The sequence below is a fragment of the Onychomys torridus genome, chromosome 4 (assembly GCF_903995425.1).
Source record: "Onychomys torridus chromosome 4, mOncTor1.1, whole genome shotgun sequence".
Classification (NCBI taxonomy): Eukaryota; Metazoa; Chordata; class Mammalia; order Rodentia; family Cricetidae; genus Onychomys; species Onychomys torridus.
The window spans coordinates 80,859,027-80,883,259 of NC_050446.1; the positions used below are offsets into that span (position 1 = coordinate 80,859,027).

The 24,233-nt window shown below is 36.4% G+C and overlaps 1 protein-coding gene across 1 annotated transcript in view; it reads left to right on the forward strand.

Annotated features, from left to right (window-relative positions):
- The window catches only part of Dcdc1 (doublecortin domain containing 1), a 402,846-nt gene that overhangs the window by 15,500 nt on the left and 363,113 nt on the right, over positions 1–24,233 (forward strand). Inside the window, exon 2 of the mRNA XM_036186665.1 lies at positions 23,163–23,432. Coding sequence (XP_036042558.1) covers positions 23,170–23,432 — 263 coding nt within the window. The 5' untranslated portion in view covers positions 23,163–23,169. The remainder of the gene's footprint in view (positions 1–23,162; positions 23,433–24,233) is intronic.

Below are 24,233 nucleotides of genomic sequence, written 5' to 3' on the forward strand. Positions count from 1 at the left end.
ACATACCAAAATATTTTTAAAAGAAAAGAATGACTCTTTAATATCTGAAATTATGAGGAAGAATGCTAATTTTGCTGTCATAGCTCAAACTGATGAAATATTATCAATGATGCTCAGTTAAGATGGAAAAGCAATAATTTGTGTACATCTATATAGAAAAAGATAACATATATAGGATTTGATAGTATCTCATGGCTCTTGAGATGTGTTATAATAAGTGAGATTTCTGGATTTGTTTGTTTTTTACATTGAAGAATTTGTTTAGTAAGATCATAATGAGAATTATTTCTGCCTGTCATTGCTTATATAAGTAATGGTTTCAATAAAACTGTATAGAATCATGCATATGCATGATAAAGATGTCTCTAATTGTTTTTCTTTTGGCATACTAGTCAGTCCTTAGCATCATTTATAGCACCTGGCTCCTTTAGTAAGAAGGATGCACAATGTGAACCCTAGAGCAGTATTTTGTCACCACTGCCCAGGCAGTGATCTTTAAAATGTTTAAATTTCATCCCAGGAGCATGTTACATAATGGTTATTATTGAAACAAATTGGAAGTACTAATTTATATAATCATATTTAAAAGATTTGTTTCTCGATAATAATTGAACAGTTTTTCTCTTTTGCTTTGGTTGGATTGCCAATACTTTCCAGCAGATACCAAAGCTCACAGCATGTCTTTTTTTTTCTCTAGAATATGTATTGAATCTCTTTAAGCTGTAAGCAGAATTTCAGAAGATTTTAGTAGCTTATTAAGAGGTCACCTGTGAATAGAAAAAACAATATCTTAACAAGGTGAGAGAGAAAAGAGTCATCCATTCAAGTGGTGGCTCGTGGCTCAGCATTAAACTTCCTGCACGTCTGTGTCCAGAGGTGTCGGCTTTCCAAGGGCAAATGATACATTTGATGAAGATCTATTCGTAATGAACTTCAGCAAAATGTTTGGAAGAAAATAACTTTATATGCTTTTATTCTCATTTGAATAATCTACCCATTAAAATAATATATAATGAAAAAGATTTTCTACCTTTATTGTAGAAAATCAACATGAAAAATCTTCAGATTTCTCATGACATTTCAAAACTCTTGAGCCTGTTCCACTGCTGTGTGGTAATCTTTTATTCCTAAGGAATTACACGTTTCTCTCTCTAAAGAGAAAAAAAAGCAAGAGTTGAATAATCTTTTACATATAAAATGAATATTTATGAAAAAAGTGGCTGCATTTGAAAAATTGCATGTATTTTTATGTCTCTATTTACTTGTTGCTATGGCAACTACCACACTACTTAGTATTTATGTTGTCTAAGATTCAGAACACCTTTTCAGTGAAATAAATATGCCAGAACCGTGTACTATATTTACTGTGGTGTTTAGAAAACTATTTATTCTAATGCATATTTTTTGAGAAAAATAGCAATAAATAATATAAACTTCAGCCTTGTTTAAATAGTACCTTTTCTTACAGTATGGTTTTGAAATCAAAATATTATATTTATTCTTTTCCTTGTTATCAAAATCAGTATGCATAAGATAAATAACAAAATTTAAAACTCATGAGTCAACCTTGAAGTCCTTCGATCTTCCCTATTTTTATTATGTATTTCTGAAGCTAGAAACCCAGAGCACTTAGACTGAATACTTAATGCTGCTTCATAAACAGGGGAATGTAAATGGCTTGTACTTCCCATTCAAGATAGCTTTTGACCTATGAACAAAAGAGTTCCACTTTTTAACTAAAAATGAAAGACATTGATATTTTTCTTTTTTAAATTGTTTAAATAATTCTGTCCTTTGTGATACATAAGTATAATTTTTAATGCTAAACATCGGAATGGAAGTTATAAAGCATCAAACAGACACATTTCCTGTCACATATTACCTATGAAGAAAAGCTACAGTGTGGGTTGAGGTACCACAGAGCAGGGAGCAGATTGTCTCTTGGTGTTGTAAACAGGGTGGGGCTACAGCTTCACAGTTGATGTTGACAGTATCTCTGTGGGAAATGTAATTATCAAATGAATTAGAACACATCTTAGTATTAAGATTATTAATTGTAATTTTAATTGCCTTTTCCAAGATAATTGGATATGTTCTCATAGGTATATGGGGAAAGGGGACATTAGGCTAATTAGGTATTTTGAACTTAGCTACCTTTAAAATACTCAGAAGTTTGAAAAACACACATATATACATAGAGACATACATATATATATATATATATATATATATATATATATATATATATATGGAATTCCTTAATTAAATGGTTTTGCAAATAGAATTAAAATAATTCATAATCCACAAGCTTTCACTTATTATACCTTGGTATTCTTTTGAGTATTGATATCATTTTTAAAACTTAAATAATGGTCATTTGAAACATTAAATTTTTGTTGTCAAGGTTAGGATAATTTTTGTTTACAGCCAGCAGTGTTTATGTCTGTGCAACATTCAAAATACCTTTGCAGTGAAATACATATGCCAGAACAGTATGTTAGACTTACTTTGTTAGAAAAAAATTATTCAAATGCATTTTTTAAAATGAAAAAAAAAAAACAGCGTTTTTTTCTAAAATTGGAAAGTTTAAGGCAAAATACTCTTCCTGACTGATGGGTTCTGCTACATGGGCTTTCAGATATTCCTGGCATTTAAGAATTTCTTCCGTTTTTCATCTGTCTTGGAGGTGTGCAGCAGCTTGGAACTTCTTTTGACACTTTGGTGGAGGAGTTTAGCTTCCAGAGCTCTCAAAGAACTTTTGAGGGGCATGGCCAGAGGCATGTGCAGAGCCACAGTGCAATATTATAATAGGAAGCATGTTAAAGCATGTGAACACAGAAATCATCAGCATATCTACTAACAGGAAGATTCTCATATAGGCTGTGCATTCAGTGTGGCCCCATGTTTGTTTAAATAAAAAACTATGAAATCTTAATGAAAATCTAAGACATTCAAAAATTATTACAGTGATTAATAGTAAGGATAGGAGAGTGGTAAGGATTTTGATATATATATGTGTGTGTGTGTGTGTATGTGTGTGTGTGTGTGTGTGTATCCCTTTCCCATCTTTCCATATAGACATTTCTGTAATAACTAGTTATAATTTAATAAATAAAATTAATTAAAATTATGATCACACTATGGTAAAACACAACTGGCATAAGGACAATTTGGTTTCCTTGGGGCCATGCCGGGGCTGTAATCCAGGCCCATGCATGTGGTACACAAGCATGAGCCCGCTGAACTGTGTCCACAGCCCAGGTAATTGTCTTGTTCAGCATTAATTCATTTCATTTTTACAAAAATCTAGTACTCAATAAATAAGTAATTTGATGACTAGACGAATGAATGATGGGAACAGGCATTACCAAAGTGCTTTTAGGGAAAAGACAATCTAAGGGCCACAAAGTTGCCTGATTATATTTAAGTAAATTCAATATGTTTATCATAACAAATAAATATGCAAGAATTGCTTTGCTAACTTTATTTGTACTACCATAGGATGTGGCAAAGTGAGAGAGCTAGATCTATCATAGGATGCTTAGCTTGTAATTGCACAGTGACAGCTAGTAAAGCCAGCAAAGCCAAGTCCTTGAAATACCAGCAGAAAAATATATTTGAGAGCCTACTACTCCCACCTCTTAAAAATTTAATTATTTTAAATTATTTTATGATAAAAGCATAAAATCACATATATTGATGTATTGTTTGAGTCCATGCACATACTCAATATTCAAATCAGATTAAACATATATAATTTATACATATCCTAAAATCTTATCATTTCTATATGATCAAAACATTCAGAATCTTTGTAGCTTTTGAAACGTACAAAGCATTATCATTATCTCTAATCTTACTGCATGTTAGCATGATAAAGCTTCTTAACATTAGGTAATTGTAACCTACTGACTTCTCTCATCCTTCCTCCCTCCTCCTATCCTTCCCAGCCTCTGGTGACCACCATTCTCCTGTCAAACTGTGTACAATTAACTCTTCCATATCTCATGAGTGAGCGATCACACAGTAGAGCTGTCAACTTATATACGATTAGTTCTTCTATGCTCTGTATGTGAAGGATCACACAGTTGCTTTCTTTCTTTCTGAGCCTGGCTTATTTTACTTAGCGTAACCATTCTGTGTCCATCAGCACTATTGCAAGTGACAGGATCTCCTTTTTACTGTTAAGTAATATTCAAGTTTTAAAACATTTTCATTGCTTAATGAACATGTAAATGGTTTCTGGTTCTAGAATATTGTGAACGGTGCCGCCTTGAATGTGGCATGCAGATCTTGTCTTAACACTCTAACCTCATTGCCTTTGGGTATACACTCAGTATGGGTCTGCTATATCTTCTTGTAATTCCAGCTTTAATGATTTGAGGAATATCTGTACTATTTGCCATAGTGGTTTATTTGCATAGTTCCTCTTTCTCCATATCCTTGCCAGCACTCACCTTTAGTCATTAAGATAATAGTCATTTTTACTGGGATAAGCCAATAACTCATTGTGTTTTTAACCTGCATATCTCTGATGATTTAAAATGTTAGACTCTTTACTTTGATGTAGTCCCATCTGTCTACTTTTATTTTTGTTTACTAGATTTAGGGGGATCTTTTCCAAAAATCCTCACTCATTTCACTGTACATGTTTTCTCTTTGCAACTTGGACTACTGTTTTAACATAACAAAATGTGATAATTCCTGTTTCCTTAAGAATACAAGCTGCGCTGTAGAATAGGTTCTTCTATACTAAGCTTTGAAATTATTATTATTATTATTATTATTATTATTATTATTATTATTATTATTTGGTTTTTCGAGACAGGGTTTCTCTGTGTAGCTTTGCACCTTTTGTGGAACTCGCTTGGTAGACCAGGCTGGCCTCAAAGTCACAGAGATCCGCCTACCTCTTCCTCCCGAGTGCTGGGATTAAAGGCATGCGCCACCACCGCCCGGCTAAAATTAATTTTAAGAAGAATTACTGGCAATCTATGTGTGCGTGTGTGTGTGCATGTGTGTGTGTGTGTGTGTGTGTGTGTGTGTGTGTGTCTGCTTGCATGTGTTTTATTTATACGGCCCTAGAAAGTTAATATTAATGAAGCCTTCAGGTGTATTTCTTTACTGAATTGAATAGTTAGCCTTTTGCTGCAGATGTGTGTGGTGATATTGTGTTCCCCAAAATATTGTGCACCCTAATAAACTTATCTGGGGTCAGAGAACAGAACAGCCACTAGATTTAGAGGCCAGAAAATGTTGATACACACGGCTTTAATCCTAGCATTCCAGAGGCAGAGATCTGTCTGGATCTTTGTGAGTTCAAAGCCATATTGGAAACAGCTAGGCATGGTAACAAGAGCCTTTAATTCCAGGAAGTGATGGCAGAAAGCAGAAAGGTATTTAAGGCGTGAGGACCAGGAACTAGAGCTGGTTAAGCTCTTAGGCTTCGAGCAGCAGTTCAGCTGAGATCCATTCGGATGAGGACTCAGAGGCTTCCAGTCTGAGGAAACAGGATCAGCTGAGGAATTGGCGAGGTGAGGTGGCTGTGGCTTGTTCTGCTTCTCTGATCTTCCAGCATTCACCCTAATACCTGGCTTCAGGTTTGCTTTTATTAATAAGACCTTTTAAGATTCATGCTACAGATGGGCCTTTACAGATCCCTGAGACAGTGGTCTCCCATGTGTTTTCTAGTAAGTTTGAGTAAAGCTACAACATTTATTTTTACAGTATCTTAGCATAACACAGTTTTCACCTATAAATTTAGTGGTATCCATTATAGTGTAGAGATGCTATTTCAATACCAGTAGGAAGCAGCAACTAAATAAAACAACCAAGATGGCAGGAAACAGGACATTCTGTGATGGAATATTTTGTAGTCTTCAAGGACAGATATACATCCTAGATTGGTAGAATTTGGCTAAGAACTCTGCCAAAGAAGCTTCTAAATATCCACTGCTTAAAATTGATATCTGGCGTGTAATCTCTGACTCCAGTCATATCAAACCTGGCTTCTCTCATCAAACTGGGTTTTTGAGCAAGCTTCTGAAGACGATGGCATTTCTCTTTGCAACTTCACTTGTACATACTTTCTCCTGTCTCTGACAACTCCATCCTGCTAGAAGTCTTGTGTAATAGGAGTTTGGATATTTGATTCTGATACAGAAAATAAGAAAGTGAGTGCAACCCACAAGAAATTCTGAGCATAAATAGTAGGTAAGCTAGTAGCTTATAAGGCACTAGTGATGGAGGTGTTAGATAATAGTGAGGAAATAAAAACAAATGTGGAAAGCTGGACATGGCAACACAGGCCTGTAATCCCAGCACTTGGAGGATCTCCAGGCGATCAAGGTGAGGCTAGGCTACTACTGAGTTCCAAGCCAGCCAGGGCTGCAGAGTGATACACTGTCTAAAAAAAACCCCACAAAATAAGTGTAAGGAAGGGCTGCATATTCATGTAAAACAATTAATGAGGAAGTTTTAAAAGTGGGGTTTCAATGTGTCAATGAATAAACTATGCACATATTAATAAAACATAAGGCAATGCCTTTATCTGTACTCTAATAAAGTCCCATAGTATTTAGTGTCAAATTAAAATTAACACATTTTTATTTCTTTAATTTCTAATTAACAATTAGTTCTCATTTAATTAGTAACGTACTGGAATGTTACTCGAAGCTCCATTGTATTCTGCATATTTTACTTAACCTGTGAATATGTTCTACTTTTAGTGAGGATGACACTGTTTTTATAGTAACAGTACAGAAGAAATACTGCATTTAATAATGATAATGATTTCACACTTACATAACTCACTCCACTAACGGCATCTTGAAACCAGTCTACAGACAAAAAAAAAAAAAAACCTCTACATATCACTGAAATTATTACCTCTTTTACTGAAAATTAGGATTATCATCAGGTGTAAGGAAAATGTAAAACTACTGTGGCATTCCAAGAGATAATTTTGCATAATTAGGCATAATTTTATTTTTAAATAATTGGACTATAATACTAAATACCCCAAGACAATCAAGAGAGTTCATTCTGCAAGATGACTTACTATCTGATGCAGTTTTGCCTTGCTTTGTACAGGCTTACTTTTATGTATAAGCCCTCTCCAGTTTATGAGAGAATGGGTCTTAAGGATTGAACTTCAGCCATCTTACTATAAAAATGTAAGGAGAGGGCCAGTTCCCCCTTGGTCTGCAGAGTGTGCTGGGCAAGGCAAAGCACCTTCTATTGTTACACTGTATGAAAAGTAGATCTTTCCTCATTTGTTGCTAATGTGGATTTATCTAACATCATGTGCTTTGAGTGGAAAGTCCATCACATGCCAAGCACTCTGCTTGTGCCTTTACCAGTTAATTTTACCCTCATCACCGTGTGGATGACCCTTTTATGCAGATGAGAAAACTGAAACCTGGAAAGCTTTATTTGAGTTCACATAGTAGGAAAATGTCAGAGAAAGACATGATCTTTCCTTTATGGATAATGAATTATTTCTCGATTTTTGTAGGTTTGTGTTACATTTTCTTTATTCTTTCCTATGCTTACTTAGTTTGGAATCTAAGGCTGTATATGTCCTTCAAACACCTCTAAGTTATCTACTAACCTTAAGAGTTCACTGTAATTCAGAAAGGAAGTCTTTCATGTGCCATCTCCCAAATAAGGAGGAACTCTGCCATTACTTTGTTCTCTGTGGGTGCAGCTGCTTTGCAAAAATTACCACAGACTGGGCAATCCCCAAAGGACTATTTCCCTACAGTTCTGGATGGCAGGAAGTCCAATTTTGAGGGACTTCTTTCTGTCAAGGGCTTTATTCCTATATAATGACATGAGAAAATGTGGAAAGCCTTATTTGACCCCTTTTCAAAGAGCCCAATATTCTAATTATAATGTTACTCACCCTGTGTAATGGGGGAGTCCTCTTGGCCTAATCAACTTGTAAAAGTCTCACCTCTTAGTACTGTTACTATAGCAATTTAATTTCAGTGTGAGTCTGTCAAGGGTCAAACATTCAAACCATTGCACCAATTTTGATTCTATCACACATATCCCTTATCTGACTGGCTCTACCAGGTCCTGTGTCTAGAAATTTAACCTGGCTCGAGGTCCAACTGAAAACACCTCCACATAAAACCCCAAGAATATTTGATCAGATATCTGGGTATAGCCAAAGAGGCACATTAAAACCATCACTCAGTTCCCTTAAATCTCTGTGCTATGGGGTGTTCTCTATGCTGTGAATGTATTGCTATGATTGCTAGATTAAATAAAATGCTGATCGGCCAGTAGCCAAGCAGGAAGTATAGGTGGGACTAGCAGAGAGGAGAATCGGGGGAACAGGAAGGCAGAGTCAGGGAGACGCCACCAGCCACCATGAGAAGCATGATGTAAGACATCAGTAAGCCACGAGCCACGTGGCAAGGTATAGATGTATGGAAGTGGGTTAATTTAAGATATAAGAACAGATAGCAAGAAGCCTACCACAGCCATACAGTTTATAAGTAATATAAATCTCTGTGTGTTTACCTGGGGGATGCTAGTGGGAGAGATTTGCCCCAACTGCCAGCAGGCCTACACAGGAAAACTTCAGCTACACCCCACTATATCCAACTTCCAATGGATGTGTATTTGGAAATCAGAACAGGACCTACAGCAGTTACTGGCCCATAATGACCAACAATGCTGCTAAGCTCTGCAGGAGCTAGGAGGCTCCCTTTTCTGATAGTGAAACAATTTCCTTGGTTGACCATCTAAATACCCCTAATTCTAACTGCTGGGAAGTTCCTTCTGGTATATTTTCCTTCATGACCACAGGTGAGATGGTCAATTATGGATTCTAGACTGCTTCACAAGTTTTATGGGCAGTTTCTTATGGGCAGTGATAGAAATGGGGCTTGAAACTAAGTTATTGTGCAGTATCAGAGATTTATTTCTTTAGCAATCCAGCACCCCCATTGTTAACACTGTATTCTATTGTTGAACCCATGTTACAGTTAAACATTAAACATGGTACCTAGACACATTATTTAATATTTACTGTATTAATCTTTATTTATGTGTGTACATGTACTTGTGCATGTAAGTGCCCAGGGATGTTCTATGTTTAATACTTTCCATTTTGGATATAGCAATGTAGTTCAACACTGATAAGCTCAAAGTCCTGGAGTCTGAATGAAATTTATAGTTCAGCCTACCCTAGTGGTCCTCAGGATTCCTTTTCCTGAATCATCACCACATATTTTAAGTTCCTGAAAGCAACTTAGTTAAATAGAATATCAGGCTGCAGGAGTAGCTTCTATTGCAAGTAGCAAAGACCCAAATAAACACTGAAAAGTAAATATTTATTCCTTATGTAAAAGTCTGGGTAGATTGTTCAGGGTTGTGTGTTCTTAGGCTTTGTCCAAGATTCAAAATCCTGTGTTCCCTACCATCTTTTCAATGTTAAAATGACCAATCCAGAGGCAGCAATCATTTCTGCATTGTTGGTAATAACAAAAATGTTCAAACTCATTTATATAGTTCATTTCTGCTAACGTGTTAGGGTTAGGGTTAGGGTTAGGGTTAGGGTTAGGGTTAGGGTTAGGGTTAGGGCTAGGGTTAGGGTCAGAAAATGTTCATCTATCCCTACCAACAACATGATAGACTATGAAGCCAAGAATAGTGGTATTTTAGAAGAATGATGTGGGTATCGACAAATTATTGACAGTCTACCACAAAGAGTTTGTACAAGTAATAGGAAAACTTATATGTAGAGAAACTATGACGTTATACTGTAGTTATTTTGATGTGTTTGGTGCATTCTTAACGAAACAGTCAATTATCTTTGAAAGAAATCCTATCATTGCCCTCTGGATAGTCTGTTGCCATCTGTTTCTCTTAGCTGTGCTACAGTGACCCATGTTAACTCCATACTTCATATTCTCTTTTGAACTCACCCAAGCATTGTTCCCTTTTAATTGTCCATTTAGTTTTGTTGTTGTTTGTGCCGGCCAGACATGCTGGGGAGTACACGCTGACATGGCACTTCTCTTGAGTGTTAATGCCCTTGGCTCTTTAAAGTCACACTGGATGCTACTACCTCAAGGAATCTTTGGAAAACCTTATTTAAAATAGGAATCCCTCCCACCTTCATACTCTCAACCTACCTTTTCATCATCAACTTTTCTGATCTCCAGTCAATATCTATGCAGTTTCCTTATTTACTGTTTGTTGTTTGTTGCCTGTTCATGCTGCTGAGAGAGATGAGCACAGTTTTCCTCTGTTGTGTTCCTTACCATTTCTAAGCACAGACAGTAGAGCTAGATTCACTATAGACCACCAGTAAACACTCTGTGAACTGGTGAATGATTTTTATTCAGAACATCAGTGAAAGATATAATAGACTTCATTACTTTGAAAGTAGTATCTTCTTAGTCCTCCTAAGTCATCCTATTGTGAGACTCCTCCTCCTTGCCTTAATGAGGTGTATTAGAACAAGACTGGCTACATTATCAGAATTGTGAGTGCATGGTTATACCTTGGACAGGAAGTGTTAGATAACATTCTTGGCATTTGTCTTATGAGTATATTATTTAGGCTTCAGAAATTTTAGGTTGCAAGATTTCTAGGTTGCAAATAAGAAAATACCAATTCAAACCAGTGCAAACAGAAAGAGAAGCAGTTGGCTCATCTGCTCAGAATACTCAGGAGATGTGGTTTCTTTTAATAAGTGATTTCAGGAATTTAAATGCTACCACCAGGAATCTCTCTTGCTTTCTCTCTCGTGTCTGCTTGAGTCTGTGTTGGCTTCCTTGTGGATGTAGAGGTTTCTGTGTTCTTAAAGCTAGCAATCTTTAGGAAAAGAACCCTGTTCATTCTTCTTCATCATGACTCTTCTTGTGTCTTAGGAGAGGTATTTTCATTTGACAGGCTTGGAGATACTTATTTCCTGACCTGGAAGGCAGGGCTGTATAACTGAAAGTTCTGTCAGAAGCAGGAGGAAGGGATGCTCCTGAAAGAAAGGGATGAAGGGCAAACGGGAATACATAAATCAGATGCATCGTGCTGTGCTTTTTCAGAAACACACTCCTCAAACAAATTTGCTTATATGTGGAGGTTTTCAGCAATCAGCAAAAATAAAAATACTTTGCAACAAATAAGCATTTATTTCTTTGTTAAATAGGATTATACTAACTATAGGTTTAGATAAAAGTTTTCTTCCTTTAGTTTCATATCAATGTTAATTTTAATATTTGCGGTGTATATAATAGTTGCTGTGTAGTACAGTGTAGCTGGAAGTTTTTCTGTGGCCTGCCTAGTCCTGTATCCTCTTAGACTCAAGTAAACACACAGAGACTTATATCAATTATGAATTGCATGGCCAAGGCCTATGGCTTAATTTTCTTGCTAGCTAGCTCCTATAACTAAACTCAGCCCATTTCTATTGATCTATCTGCTGTCACATGTTTCATGGCTTTACTTGTTATATCATTACATGCTGCTCCCTGGACAGTGGGATAGTGTCTCCTCTGCCTCTGCCTTTCTTCCTCCTATATCTCTCCTGGATTTCCTGTCTGCCTCTGAGCTGCCCTGCCATAGGCCAAACAGCTTTATTTATCAACCAATCAGAGCAACACATATTCACAGCATACAGAAAGACATCCCACAGCACTTCCCCTTTTCTTTCTAAACAAAAAGGAAGGTTTTAACTTTAACATAGTAAAATTACATATAATAGAACAGTTATCAAGCAAGAATTACAGTTATAATATTTAGTTTATTTGTATTTTGTAAAATTAAAGAAAATATTCTATCATCTATCCTATATTTGTGAGTCTAAAGTTTCATATCTAATTTATCTTTTATCATAACCAAAAAATTATAATTATTTAGTCTTTAACTACATCAAAGACCCCAGAAGGATATAATATTACCTAAATAAACAGGAAGTGTATTGTAAGCAACTTCCAAAAATTCTGGGAATGACAGACAGCTGCCTGCCTGAACAGTCATCCAAAGTTCCTCTGTAATGTTGGAGCATCCATCTTTAGCCAATAGGCCTAGAGTCTCTCAGTTGCTTCTCCCTGTGTCCTGTATAATATCTGATAGTCTCCTCTGCAAAGCAGAAACCTGGAGAACCATTTTGCCTTGCAAAGTTCAGTGGTCACCATCCTATGTCCAGTTTATATAACGTATTATCAGCAATCCAGGCAAGAGCAGTTTTGTGCCTAAATGGCTATTTTTGTCAAGAAGAAAATAAACTCCATATGCAGTGTCTTTGATGCCCATCATCTTCCTTGAAGTAATTGGTGCTGCCAGGAGCAGACATGTCTCATTGTCCAGGAAAGTCTAAGTTTTTAAGATGTTTTAAATGCCACATTCTGTAGCTCTTTGAAGTGTTTGAAGAATATCTACCTAATTGAAATTTATCTATGTATACCTAGAAAACTTAACTAACATGACTATAAGTTTGATTATCATAGTTGACTATTAATCTGTGTTTCTTAATTATATATTACAATTTTAAATGAGCTGCATAAGCATAATACCTTAAGAGTAGAAATATACATACAACATAACAAAATTAACTTTCAAGTTGTAACAATAAATTAAAATACATAGCATTGTTTTATCATATCTATAATATCATCCCTTTTCTTTTTCAGGAAGAGATTGCATTTATAATCAACCTACTTTAAATAAAAATAAACATTCATAAACAGTATTTTGGGAATTTGGGCACAGCTTCTTGTGCTACTGCTGGTTGGGGGCGCTGCATTTTCATGGGCATCCTGAGAAAATTAAGAATTATGGTCAAGTCCTGACTGGAGCAGTCTGTGACACTGTATTCTCTGAGCCAGTCACCTTGAAACTGATTTTCATGTTGGATCATCTAGGCCATGGTGTCATCAGAGTCCTTTCAGGGGGTCTTGGCTGATCAAACCACATTAGCCTGGAGGTAATCCACAGGTTTTCATCTTCTGTGGAAACAAACGCAGAACCTCTTTTCCAAAGCAACGTATCCTTAGACATAAACTTTGAAGTCAAGATACCTTAAAATACTGGCTTAACTCATCAGCCTTTACAATCACATGTCTTTCTGCAGTTAAAAATCTCAATGACAAGCCAGGCCGGTGGTGGTGCACGCCTGTAATCCCACACTCAGGAGGTAGAGGCAGGTGGATCTCTGTGAGTTCAAGGCTAGCCTGGTCTACAGAGCTAGTCCAGGACAGGCTCCAAAGCTACAGAGAAACCCTGTCTTGAAAACAAAAAACAAACAACAACAACAACAACAACAAAAACAATGACAATGTAATCCAGACTCTCTCTGTAATTTCCATCTTTACGTGGTTGATTTTTTTTACATTATTTTATTGTCTCTTTATAGACTTTAAAAAAACTATTTCCTTATATAACGTCTATCCTCCTTTTCCTCTCTCTTCCAAGCCTACATGCATTTTTACACATAATGTGAACTATTTAGAGGTTTATTCCACCTGAATCTGCTAATAACAAATTGTGATTGAAGTACACCTTCAGTGTGAAACCCTGGAAGATTATACTTCAAATTAAATAATACCTATTCATCATTCTTAAACTAAGAGCCATGGCTCAGGCTGCTTTCACTGTGAACTAAAGCAGCAGAGGCCTCCAGCCCAGTGTCCTGCAACTACCTTGAGGACAAAGGATCAACTGCACACCCATCTTCTAGTACATTTCATGTTCTTTACCATAGTACATGGAATGTTTTAGCTGCTTCAGTGGAATCATAAAGAGAAACATGCACATGGAAAGTTGTCTGTCAGTGTTAATTCAGAATTTTGGGGAGTGATACAAATCATGACTTGAGATGTGATGGGTTATGAATGTTGTCAGCTGTGTTAGAGTTCTCTGATTTGAATTGCTGACAGTCACTATATTGATCATTGCAATAATGTCAGTTAATCCTTGCTGTAGGCAGTCACTCTGCTTAGCCCTTAACTTGCAATTTGTCAATTTTACTCTTAAAACAAGCTTGAAAGACACACAAGCAGGTAGTAGTCTTAACATTTCTAATATTTAACAAGTAATCAAAGATCCAGAGACCTCATTAACTTGACTAAACTTACATATCTAAAAACTTATTTGAACCCAACTGCACCAACCTCTACAGCACTTATGTGAAGCATAAAGCAGAGATGACTATGGCATTTCTATCTGTTGGAAAGTAAAAAATATTTTCTTCTATTTTGTGATTGTTTTATTAGCATATATTAATTATAAAAGTGAATGGGTTTTATTATGATGTTTTCATGCATGCTTATAACCTGCTTTGATCATATCCACACATCTCTATTACCCGTGCTACTCTCCCTGGTCCCCATTCTCTTTTCAAATAGTAATTCTCATTTTACTTTCTTATCATGTTTGTAATATCTGGATTCCTTGTATGAGAGAAAATATAGTATTTGTCTTTCTAAGTTTGACTAATTTTGCTTAACATGGCTATCTCTAGTAAAACTTTAAAATACATGCCAAATGCTGATAAGCTATTGCCTGACTAAATGTGATGCTGTGGTCTTTATGTTAGGTATAAAACTGAGACTATGAGGCAATCAGCAGAGGTCTCATACATTTAACACTGTCATCTCATAGAACACTGGATCATGTTTATTTCCTATTACAACTTGATATTTGCTTATTTCCTGGAGTCATTATATGAGATGAACATGTCATTCAGAGGGAGCCATGTGACTTCTTCCGAGAACAGTGCCTGAGAAGAAAGTCCCTGGAGACTCTGACCCACTCGGCCTGAGGACAGTTCACTGCATAATTTTGGGCATGACCCTGGGGATGTATGTGCTATGTCTTTTTGCTTTCACTATGCTAGCCATACTGCTGGCCTAATGAGTCACAGTAGGGCATGAAGTTTAATATTACATATTTGCATAACTTCTGAAAAGGGTGATTTTTAACAATAAGAGGTTTTTTGTTTTTGTTTATTTTGTTTTGCTTTTCAAGACAGAGTTTCTCTGTGTAGCTTTGGAACCTGTCCTGGAACTTGCTCTGTAGACTAGGTTGGCCTTGAACTCACAGAGGTCTGCCTGCCTCTGCCTCCTCAGTTCTGGGATTAAAGGCTTGCACCACCACTATCAGGCTAACTATAAGAGTTTTAAAGAAATGCTATTAAATAGATGATATCAGGAGTTAATGGAAACATTCAAGGAACAGAGAATGAAGCAGGATCATAAACCCCACAGTTCCCTCATTTCTAATAACTGTGCCAATACCCCCACGAATTTAAGGGAGGTGGACATAAGGACAAGGGACAAGCAGTGCCAGCTATTAAGAGTAACTTTGCAGGTTGTGTTGACTATAGGATAAATGGAAAACCTGGTACATCCCCAGAGGATATAGACTATTACAGAATGTAGAATGGATTGATCCAGTTTTGGCTGGTGAGTTGATTATGAGAACATAGACCCTATCAAATGTAAATATTAACAAGATACAAAACTGCCTCTAACTTTGCATGATCCTCACTCTGCATGTGCTGCCTACTGGGCACATTGTAGGTGTCCCTAGTTAGAAAAGTTCCTGTGTAGCTTGTAAAACGGCTTATGCTTATGACAGTAAAGATATAGATCCAAAGGGAATGGCTACCAGTTGGAGAATTGAGAGACAGAAGGAAAAAGAGGCAAGGAACAAGCTGGTAATTATTGTAACCATTTTTAGAAACTTAAGGAGTAAAAGCTGGTTGCCAACTTGCTCATGCAAACCGTTGAAATTGTATAAATAAAGATGACTCAGGCTATCTGGGGCCACTTGTTTGAACAACATGTGGTCACAGTCTTTTCTTGGCGCTGACTTCAGACATCTGACCAAGGTCATTGAATTCATCTGGAGCAAGGCACCAGAATCTAGACTTCCAACTAATGCTAGGCATATGTGATATCTCCTGAACTGTGATGTCATGCAGCAGAGTACAGGTCCTTTACAGAGTGTACTCACTACATGTCTAGATACATTTTAAAAAGTGCACACCCTGTGTCTTGAATGTTATATTACAGAAACAAGGGTATGCTCACAATAATATTCTTCCTGATAAAACAAAGAGAAAATTTGATAATTTGATTTATTTAACACAGAATTAATTCTAATGTACAACGTATATTTGTATTGCTTTTAAAAATTGTGCTTTTTCTAATTTTCCACTTCAAACTGGCATCACATTTACTTTTCACTGTAATTATTTTTTGAGCAATTTTAGACCCATTTTTTCTGGTAGAGGCAAATACACTTTTACTTCTCCAGCTTCTAAAGTCCCCACCCCTGCCCCTTCATTGGTTGCAGCTCTCTTCAACACTGGCCTTACCCGTTGTGCTGTGTCTGTGCTTCTTCTGTGGGACATGCTCTTGCTGTCTGTTTCTCTAGGTATTCCCTTTACCCAGAATGCTTCTTCCATTTCTCTGTTTAAATCATAGCTGCTTTTCTGTTGCTCTTGTCCCTTACATCACCTTTAATAATGATGTACCTGGAATAGAAAGTTGCAGACAATACCCACAGTTCTGTTACACTCATGATAAAGAAAATTGCTGAGCTTCAACCCAAAAGGGGTCACTCCCATTAAGGTTGATGGTAACCTACAACTTGTTGATGTTACTATGATTACCAGAGAGGTGGCTTTCTCTGTGAGGAAAGACATCTTCCCCTGACTGAGGTTAAGCTTTTCGTCTCTCTCTTGTTTTCCTTACCACCTTTCTCCTGAAATCTTTGTTGTCACTTATGAGAGATAATTATTAAAGTATGGTAATATATTTTTACTTATATACTTCACAATTTCCCACTAATTAACACATTGAACTTTTTACAAAATACATATTAAGTACATTTATAGTGGCTGTACTATGGAAAACCTCTTTATTTCCCCACTATTTTCTATTTATCTTCTGTTCTATTTTCATATGCAGCTATATTCCTTCATTCTGGTACTCTCTCTGTCTGTGTTCCTCTGCTCCTGCTCCATCCACGTTTGTTTGTGACAATGCTAATGCTCTGGATCCACTCCCACCAGGAAACTAACACCAAGCTTTGTCAGTGTGGTCACATCCTCCCCTCACTTTATGACTTGGAGGTTAGATGACTAGAGAACACTTGGCCTCTTCTCAGCGACTTTTCAGACACTTGCAATAGGAGGCTTTTTCTGTTCAGTTGTGGTCTGATATATTCCCAGCTGACCCAGAACATTCAGACATAGATGACGCAAACAGTAGGTTATTACTAGCAGATACCCAGGACAGTTTCACCATATATGTAGAAGATACTTCTGCTAATTCCAAATTACAATTGCATGTAAAAGTTTTAGAGAGTTTCTTAAGCAATATCTACTATCCCACATATAATGTATTTTGCTTTCATGATCTTTAGCTGTCAGTCCTGCTAGGGATTTCTTAATAGAAAGTTACACTATGTCTTATGTCCTGGGAGCTCAGTGTGTTACTGACTTCTACATCCCCTGAGGAGGAAAATTTCCTTTAGTTCTTTAACTAGGGACCTAAGTGGGTATACTGTTTTACTGAAGATTATTTAGGCTACTCTTAATTTTTTTTTCTTTCAAGGACACTAATATCTTTGTGGTCACTGTTTTTAAAATGTCAACTTAATTATCTTGAATATTTCAATTGTGATGAGCCTTTTCTGAAATATAAACATTTGGATATATCACTGTTCTAGGGACAGCTTACACATAGTAACCTCATCATTCCAAAAAGGAGCTATTGACTTCCATGATGACTTGAGTGGCAGAGGAGAGATGCGGACAGCAAGAGCTGAACGTGGCTCTGCACTCACTGTTGCCCAAGTTACGTGTTCCTCAATTCATAGTTTTGTTCAGATTTTTTTTCCTTGACAATACTAGAAATTAGTCTATTGTTTCCTTTAAAATACAACAAAAACACTAGATAACTTTCTTTTGGGGAATTTACATTCTGGAAAAATTACATAAAGTATATATAGCCTCTCCCAGTTTTGGATATACGGTGTACCTTATTTTATCTCTGTACTTTAATACAGGTAAAGCCACTCTTTTTCCTTTTACATGGAATGTGTTATTCCATTGAATATAAGGAAACTCACACACCTTAATCTTAGGAACTGTTCTTGCTCAGTGTGTCCTTGTCAATCAAAGCAACAGAGGTATGAATGGGTAAGCTGTGTTCCTGTTTCTGCAGTATGCATACTGTAATCTGCACTTGGCTCTGCAGTTGGAGAAGCTTCATCTACATGCCAGGCTGCACTAGATTTATGCTTTTTCTTCTAGAGTTGGAAATAAACTCTACATAGAACTCTGTGCTGTTATTATTATCATGAATTATTCACTTTCTATGATGTTCAAATAACATCTTATCAGAAAATTTGAAGGATACTATTTGTATCTCTGGAGGCTGTTTGTTTAAGTAAGCTGAAGGGAGGGCAAAATTAAGTTTAATGAATCTTTGTGCTTTGTGCATGCCAGAGGTTTTATTAAAAAAAAATGACTAAATAAATGTTTAACCTGTTCATTTATTGCTTGCATTACAGTGTTTTAAGTGTGTGGTGTATTATCAAGCATACTCATTTTTGTTGGTATTTATGTACTCTTACTTGAATATATTCCAATTAGAGAGTTTAATTACCATTAAAGTGATTATAGGATAAAGATAAGTTTTATAATGATAATTTTAAAAAATACATAGCCCATAGGAAGGTTTAAATGCCATTGGAATATAAAGCAAGAAATATATGCTTGTCAAATATATAGTATAAATAAATAATTTAGATGAAAATGGTTGATACATTTAACAAAGACTCTACCAAATAATGAAGGGCTAAAGAGTGGTTGTTAGATTTGATGTACTTCATTGTATATTGTAAGTAATTGCTATCCATAAAAATTCTGTGGCTTCTGTATAAGAAAAAGAGACATTTTGACAGGCGATGCTGGGACACCGTGACAGCAAGTACAACCCCTGGCGACTGTCATTATCCTGCTCTTGAATTCACATCTAAACTCTGGGATAAGTTAGACCTGCATATTTGTTATTGAGCCACAGTCTGTCAAAGTAGCCACACTTCTCACTTATGAATAGAATTATTAGCTGCATGCAGATTTACTCTATAGAAATCTAAATTTGCCAAGGATGCTTTGTGTTTCAAAGGGGAGGAGGATTAAAAAAAAACTCCGTCAGTTTATGCTTATGCTAAAATTTCCCCTGAAATGTTTCTGACTAAATGAAAGTTGGATTTGTAGTAAAGAACAGATTGGTTTACATTTTATCCTCTAATTAATTCAATATTAGTAAAACTAAAAACAAAGGAAGTATAATTGAGGTAATTATCCAAGTGCTACATTAAATTTGCATTATATTTAATGTACTTTCCTTTATGAAGGTAGTAGAAATCCAAGGGTATAATTTTATAAAATTCAGCTGAAAGTGATTTTTAAAATGAGGGAGTTTTTATTGTCTCACTGAAGAACGTCACAGAGTAACTATAGTGTTAACTTTAGTGGTTCTGTGGTGTTTTAAGAAAGACTTCATGCTTTCTCCGGCAGTCCTCAGAACACTGGCCACTTCATTTTGCTTGGCCCATCCTGCCTGCAAGATGGATTAACACATGTTCACTTAACAGTATCTGAAAGAAAGAAGAGGGCATGGGGATGACCAAAATCCACCAAACAAAAAGAACTTTGCCTGGAAGGTGTTGCACTGGCTAAAATCACATCAAAACAGATTATGTACTCTGCCAGGGACAAAGGAAATAGAATTTCCTTGTGGGCTCTAGACCACGGGGCATTTGCACACTGAGGCTGATCAGATGACACCTTCCAAGAGCACACTAGGAAGCTGAGTTCCCCAGTGTGACTGAAGTCTTGTATCTAAGGGAAATAGAAGGAATAATGGTTAGTTGAATAATCAACATTGTCTGATGTAATTTTTGGCTTAAACTTTTCAATATTCTGTTTCTTAATTTATTTTTTGTAAGTGGAATTATGTGATACAATTTTACACAATGCCATAGTTGGCAAAGACTAATTTCTGCACTCAAGTCACTGCTAGAATTCTCTTGAAAGTGGAAAGATATAAAAGCAGGGGTTTTTACTCTTCTTTGTGTGGAGAAAAATCACCCCAAGTCAGGTAACAAGCAAACATAGCAGTATACAAATTCTTGCACCCTTCCTCATCCTTCCCTCAGTGTTCAAGATCAAACCCAGAACTTTAAACTTGTTAGTCAAGTGCTTTACTCTGAGCTGCATCCCTATCCATTTCTTACAATTAAGGATATTTTTTTCTAATTATTCTAATTATTTTTATTTTATTTATTTTTAACCTACTGAGTCCAATTAGTGTTACCCATATGCACAAGGGTATGGGAAATCCACCAGGGCACGGGCATCCCGCCAGTAGCCACCTCCTTAAGAAGAGTGACTCTGCTTCCCTCCAACAGCTCAGAGAATGTCATGCATGAGTGAGTGGAAAGAATACAAGGGTCAGAGGAGTGCTGTGAATCACTGTCTTCTAGACATGAGGTGGCTTTTGCACACATGAACTCACAGAAACTGGTTACCTGCAGAAGACCTGTATAAGATCAAGCCTGTTAAATTTCTAAACTCTGGCCTGGAGAAATGGTTCAACAGTTCAGAACATCTCTACTCTTCTAGAGTATCTGAATTGAGTTTCCAGACCTGCATCAGTTAGCTTACAGCCCCACGTGCAGGAGTTAGGTGCCACATTCCCCCCCCCCCCCCTGCAAAACTCTTTTACGTACCTGATCCATGACTTTCTTCCTGCAGTAGCCAGGATGTCTTCTTTACAGTTAATAATATTTAGCAATGCAAATTTGTGTGTATAAATACTAGTTTAAACATTTTGGTCTTCTATTACATAATTATTTTAATGGAAATTACTGTAGAAAATAAGTCCTGAGTTCAGATTAACACTGAGAGTTTCTTGAAGGAAGTGCAATGATGGTTATAGACTACCTGGATGAATGGCATTGGTTTAAGGAGCTTCAAACTAGTGCTATAAAAGGTCCTGCATTGCAGTGACAGCTGAGGGATTTGGAGGGTGGCATGGAAGTTCTCAGGGTGGAAATCTATAACTGTGAGGCTGAAAAATATGATTTTTAATAGTTTTCCTAAAATTGCTATGATAAGCCAATGAGATTCACTAATGTTATTAAAATAGAGACAATGAGAAGAAAAACCATTATTATCAACTACCCTTTCTCTACCTTTAGATATAAATCTTTGGGAATATCAAGTCATAAATAAACATATTACTGATCCACTTATTTAAATGTAATTGTGTTTTATCATTTACCAAGTCATTTAATTTACTGTCTTCACCATAATTTTAGTGCATAATTCCCCAAAGATGCAGTGTTGAGGTGGCTATGCTTGGTTGTCAACTTGACTGCCTCTGGAATTAACTAAAACCCAAATGTCTGAGCACACCTGTGAGGGAATTTTTCTTAATTAAATCATTTGAAGTGGGAAGACTCACTTCTAATCCAGATTTGAAGTGAGAAATTACAGTTTTAATCCTGAACTTTTGAGGTGGGACAATATACCTCAGCCTATCTAAAGGATATGAAAAAAGGAAGCTTGCTCTCTCTTTGCCTGCTTGCCCACATTCTCACTAGCAAATCTATTTCTTCACTGGCATTAGGGCCTGCTTCTTGGGAATTCTGACACATATTGAAGACCAACTAAGACATGCACCCTTGTGGACTGAACAGCTACTAGATTCTTGCCTTCCATTGGTAGACAGCTATTATTAGACTAGCTGGAACATAGCCTATAAGACATTCTAATATTTCTCACATATATAGTTAATATAAACATATCATGCATAAACATATATATTCATGTGACATGTATACACACATGTACATATTAGTTCTCGTATATGTGAATGTATGTTACATGTATGTATGTGTATATATGTGTGTATATACACACATATACATACATATATGAGAACTAATATGTATATGTATGTATGTATGTATGTATGTATGTATGTATGTATGTATGAAAACCTTGACTAAACTAGTGTCATTTCAGAAGAACAGACTTGGTAGATGTTTGAGTAGTCTTAGTTAGAGATGTGTCATACCTGGGTAAGACCATAGCATCTTCTATGCCTCCATCCTCATACAGCTTGGTGTTCTGAAGTATGCCAAAGCTTGTCCAATCTAATTGAACTAGAAAACCCTATAACTGTCTCACCACAGTGACTTGATATTTCCACATCATTCCAAGTCATATGGTCCTGTGTCTACACGTTCATGTTCTTCTCAATGCTATTCATTTACCTTGAATACTGGGGCATGGGTGGTCACTTGTCCCAGTTTCTCTGAGACGTATGACTTTTGACTCCAGAACCCCAGCAGTCTTGGGTAAACTGGGATGAGTGAGTCATCAATCAATCACCTTCCTTAAAAAAAATTTTTTTTAATATGTGGGTGTTTTGTGTGCTTGTATGTCTGTGCACCATGTGCATGTGTGATGTCTGAAGAGGCCAGAAGAAGGCATCTCCTGGAACTGGATTGCAGATGGTTGTAAACTGCCATGTTGGTGCAGGTCCTCTAGAAGAGCAGCCATACTCTTAACTGCTGAGCAATCTCCACAGTTCCTATCAACGATATTCTTACTCATGCTAAGCCAGCACACTTAAATTGCTTTTGCCCATTGAAATATACATTCGTACATTCATTTAGAAATATATTCACTACTGAGGGATAGTTTGCAAGTTTTATGCATGTGGGGACCACATCTCTTTAACTATTTCCTAATATTTAGATTGTTTATTTTTAATAAAGTCAATCATAAAATTACAAATTTTAAGCATTATACAAATTTCTTTAGTTTGACTAAATGAGACAATGAAGCTCAATGTTAGGGCAGGCTTGGGTCCAAGCTCCTACCCTGTCTCCGCTAATGACATATATGATATGATAACCTTTCTGATTTTCAACTTATGTGTAAAGGGAAGTTGCAAATACTGCCTTGTATCCTCCGGGAATATTACAAGCCTCAAAATCTGGACTGAGTAGCACTTTTGTCTAACCAATAGCTCACAGTGTTTATTGCATGGTAGATGTTAATAAGTATTACAATAGATTCATTGTACTCTTCCATGTGCTGTTTCTTGTAGGGAGTTTATGTCAAACCAGGCAAACGCTGTTATGAAGACTACTGACTGCTGTTTGCAGCTTCAGCGTGGCTCCAGCAGACTTTTGCATTCAGTGGCTGTGTCAGAAGGGTCAGGCCTTCGAGATTGTTCTACACATCAAAGAGCATCAGATCACGGCCAGGAAGAATCATCAAACCCAGATAGCTGCAGATCCAAGAGTAAAAGCAATTCTTGTTTTATGTCGCCATCCAAGAGAAACAGACCTGTCAGTGTGCCAGCGGGTCAGCCAAGGTAATCAAAGCCATTTGCTGTTCTTTTTTAACCAACTGTTGAAGCTCTTTTATTTGACCAGGATTTATAATGATTCCGTTGACTATTTCAGACATTAAAACATAGTGTATCATTTGGGTTGAGGTTCTGTTTTCTGTTGTTATTAGATTTTTACTTTGACTACACTGGAGTCAGAATGTTGCTAATTACGTATTTGAAACCATGAGATACACTCCAGCCTAGGTCATCAAAAACTGAAAAGAATGCTGGGAGCAGAGTCGTTGCTTAGTCGTTATTTATTTGAAATAGAAATATGTGCTTTTGGTATTTAACCAATATTCTGGAGCAGAATCAAACAGAAATATAGTTATAAAACCATCTAGTGCATACATTTTTTGAGTAGCATAAACTGTTAACTCAAGAGATAATGGGCAGAAGAAAAGGGGGTGAAGATGAAAACTGGGGCCCTGAGACTTCCACTGCTTTTAAGTGTTTGAGTAGCCATGTAGACTGTGGTCTTAACTTAATTTATTTCAGGTTTTTATTTTAAAATGTTGATTTTAATAGCCTTATAAATGAAAATTATTAGAGAATTCTGAATGAAATACTTTTGGCAGTTTACCATGTACTTAAAAAAAAAAAACTAGTTTTGACTGAATATAAAACACAGAAATTGTAACTATTACTGCCCCCCATTTGAGATTGTAAAAATATAGGCAATAAAATTAGCTTTTGAATTCAAGTGTTCATCATAATAAACCTATTTGAGTTTCTTATATCCATTAAAAATTGAACTTTCTTTCATAAGTGCAAACACTTGTG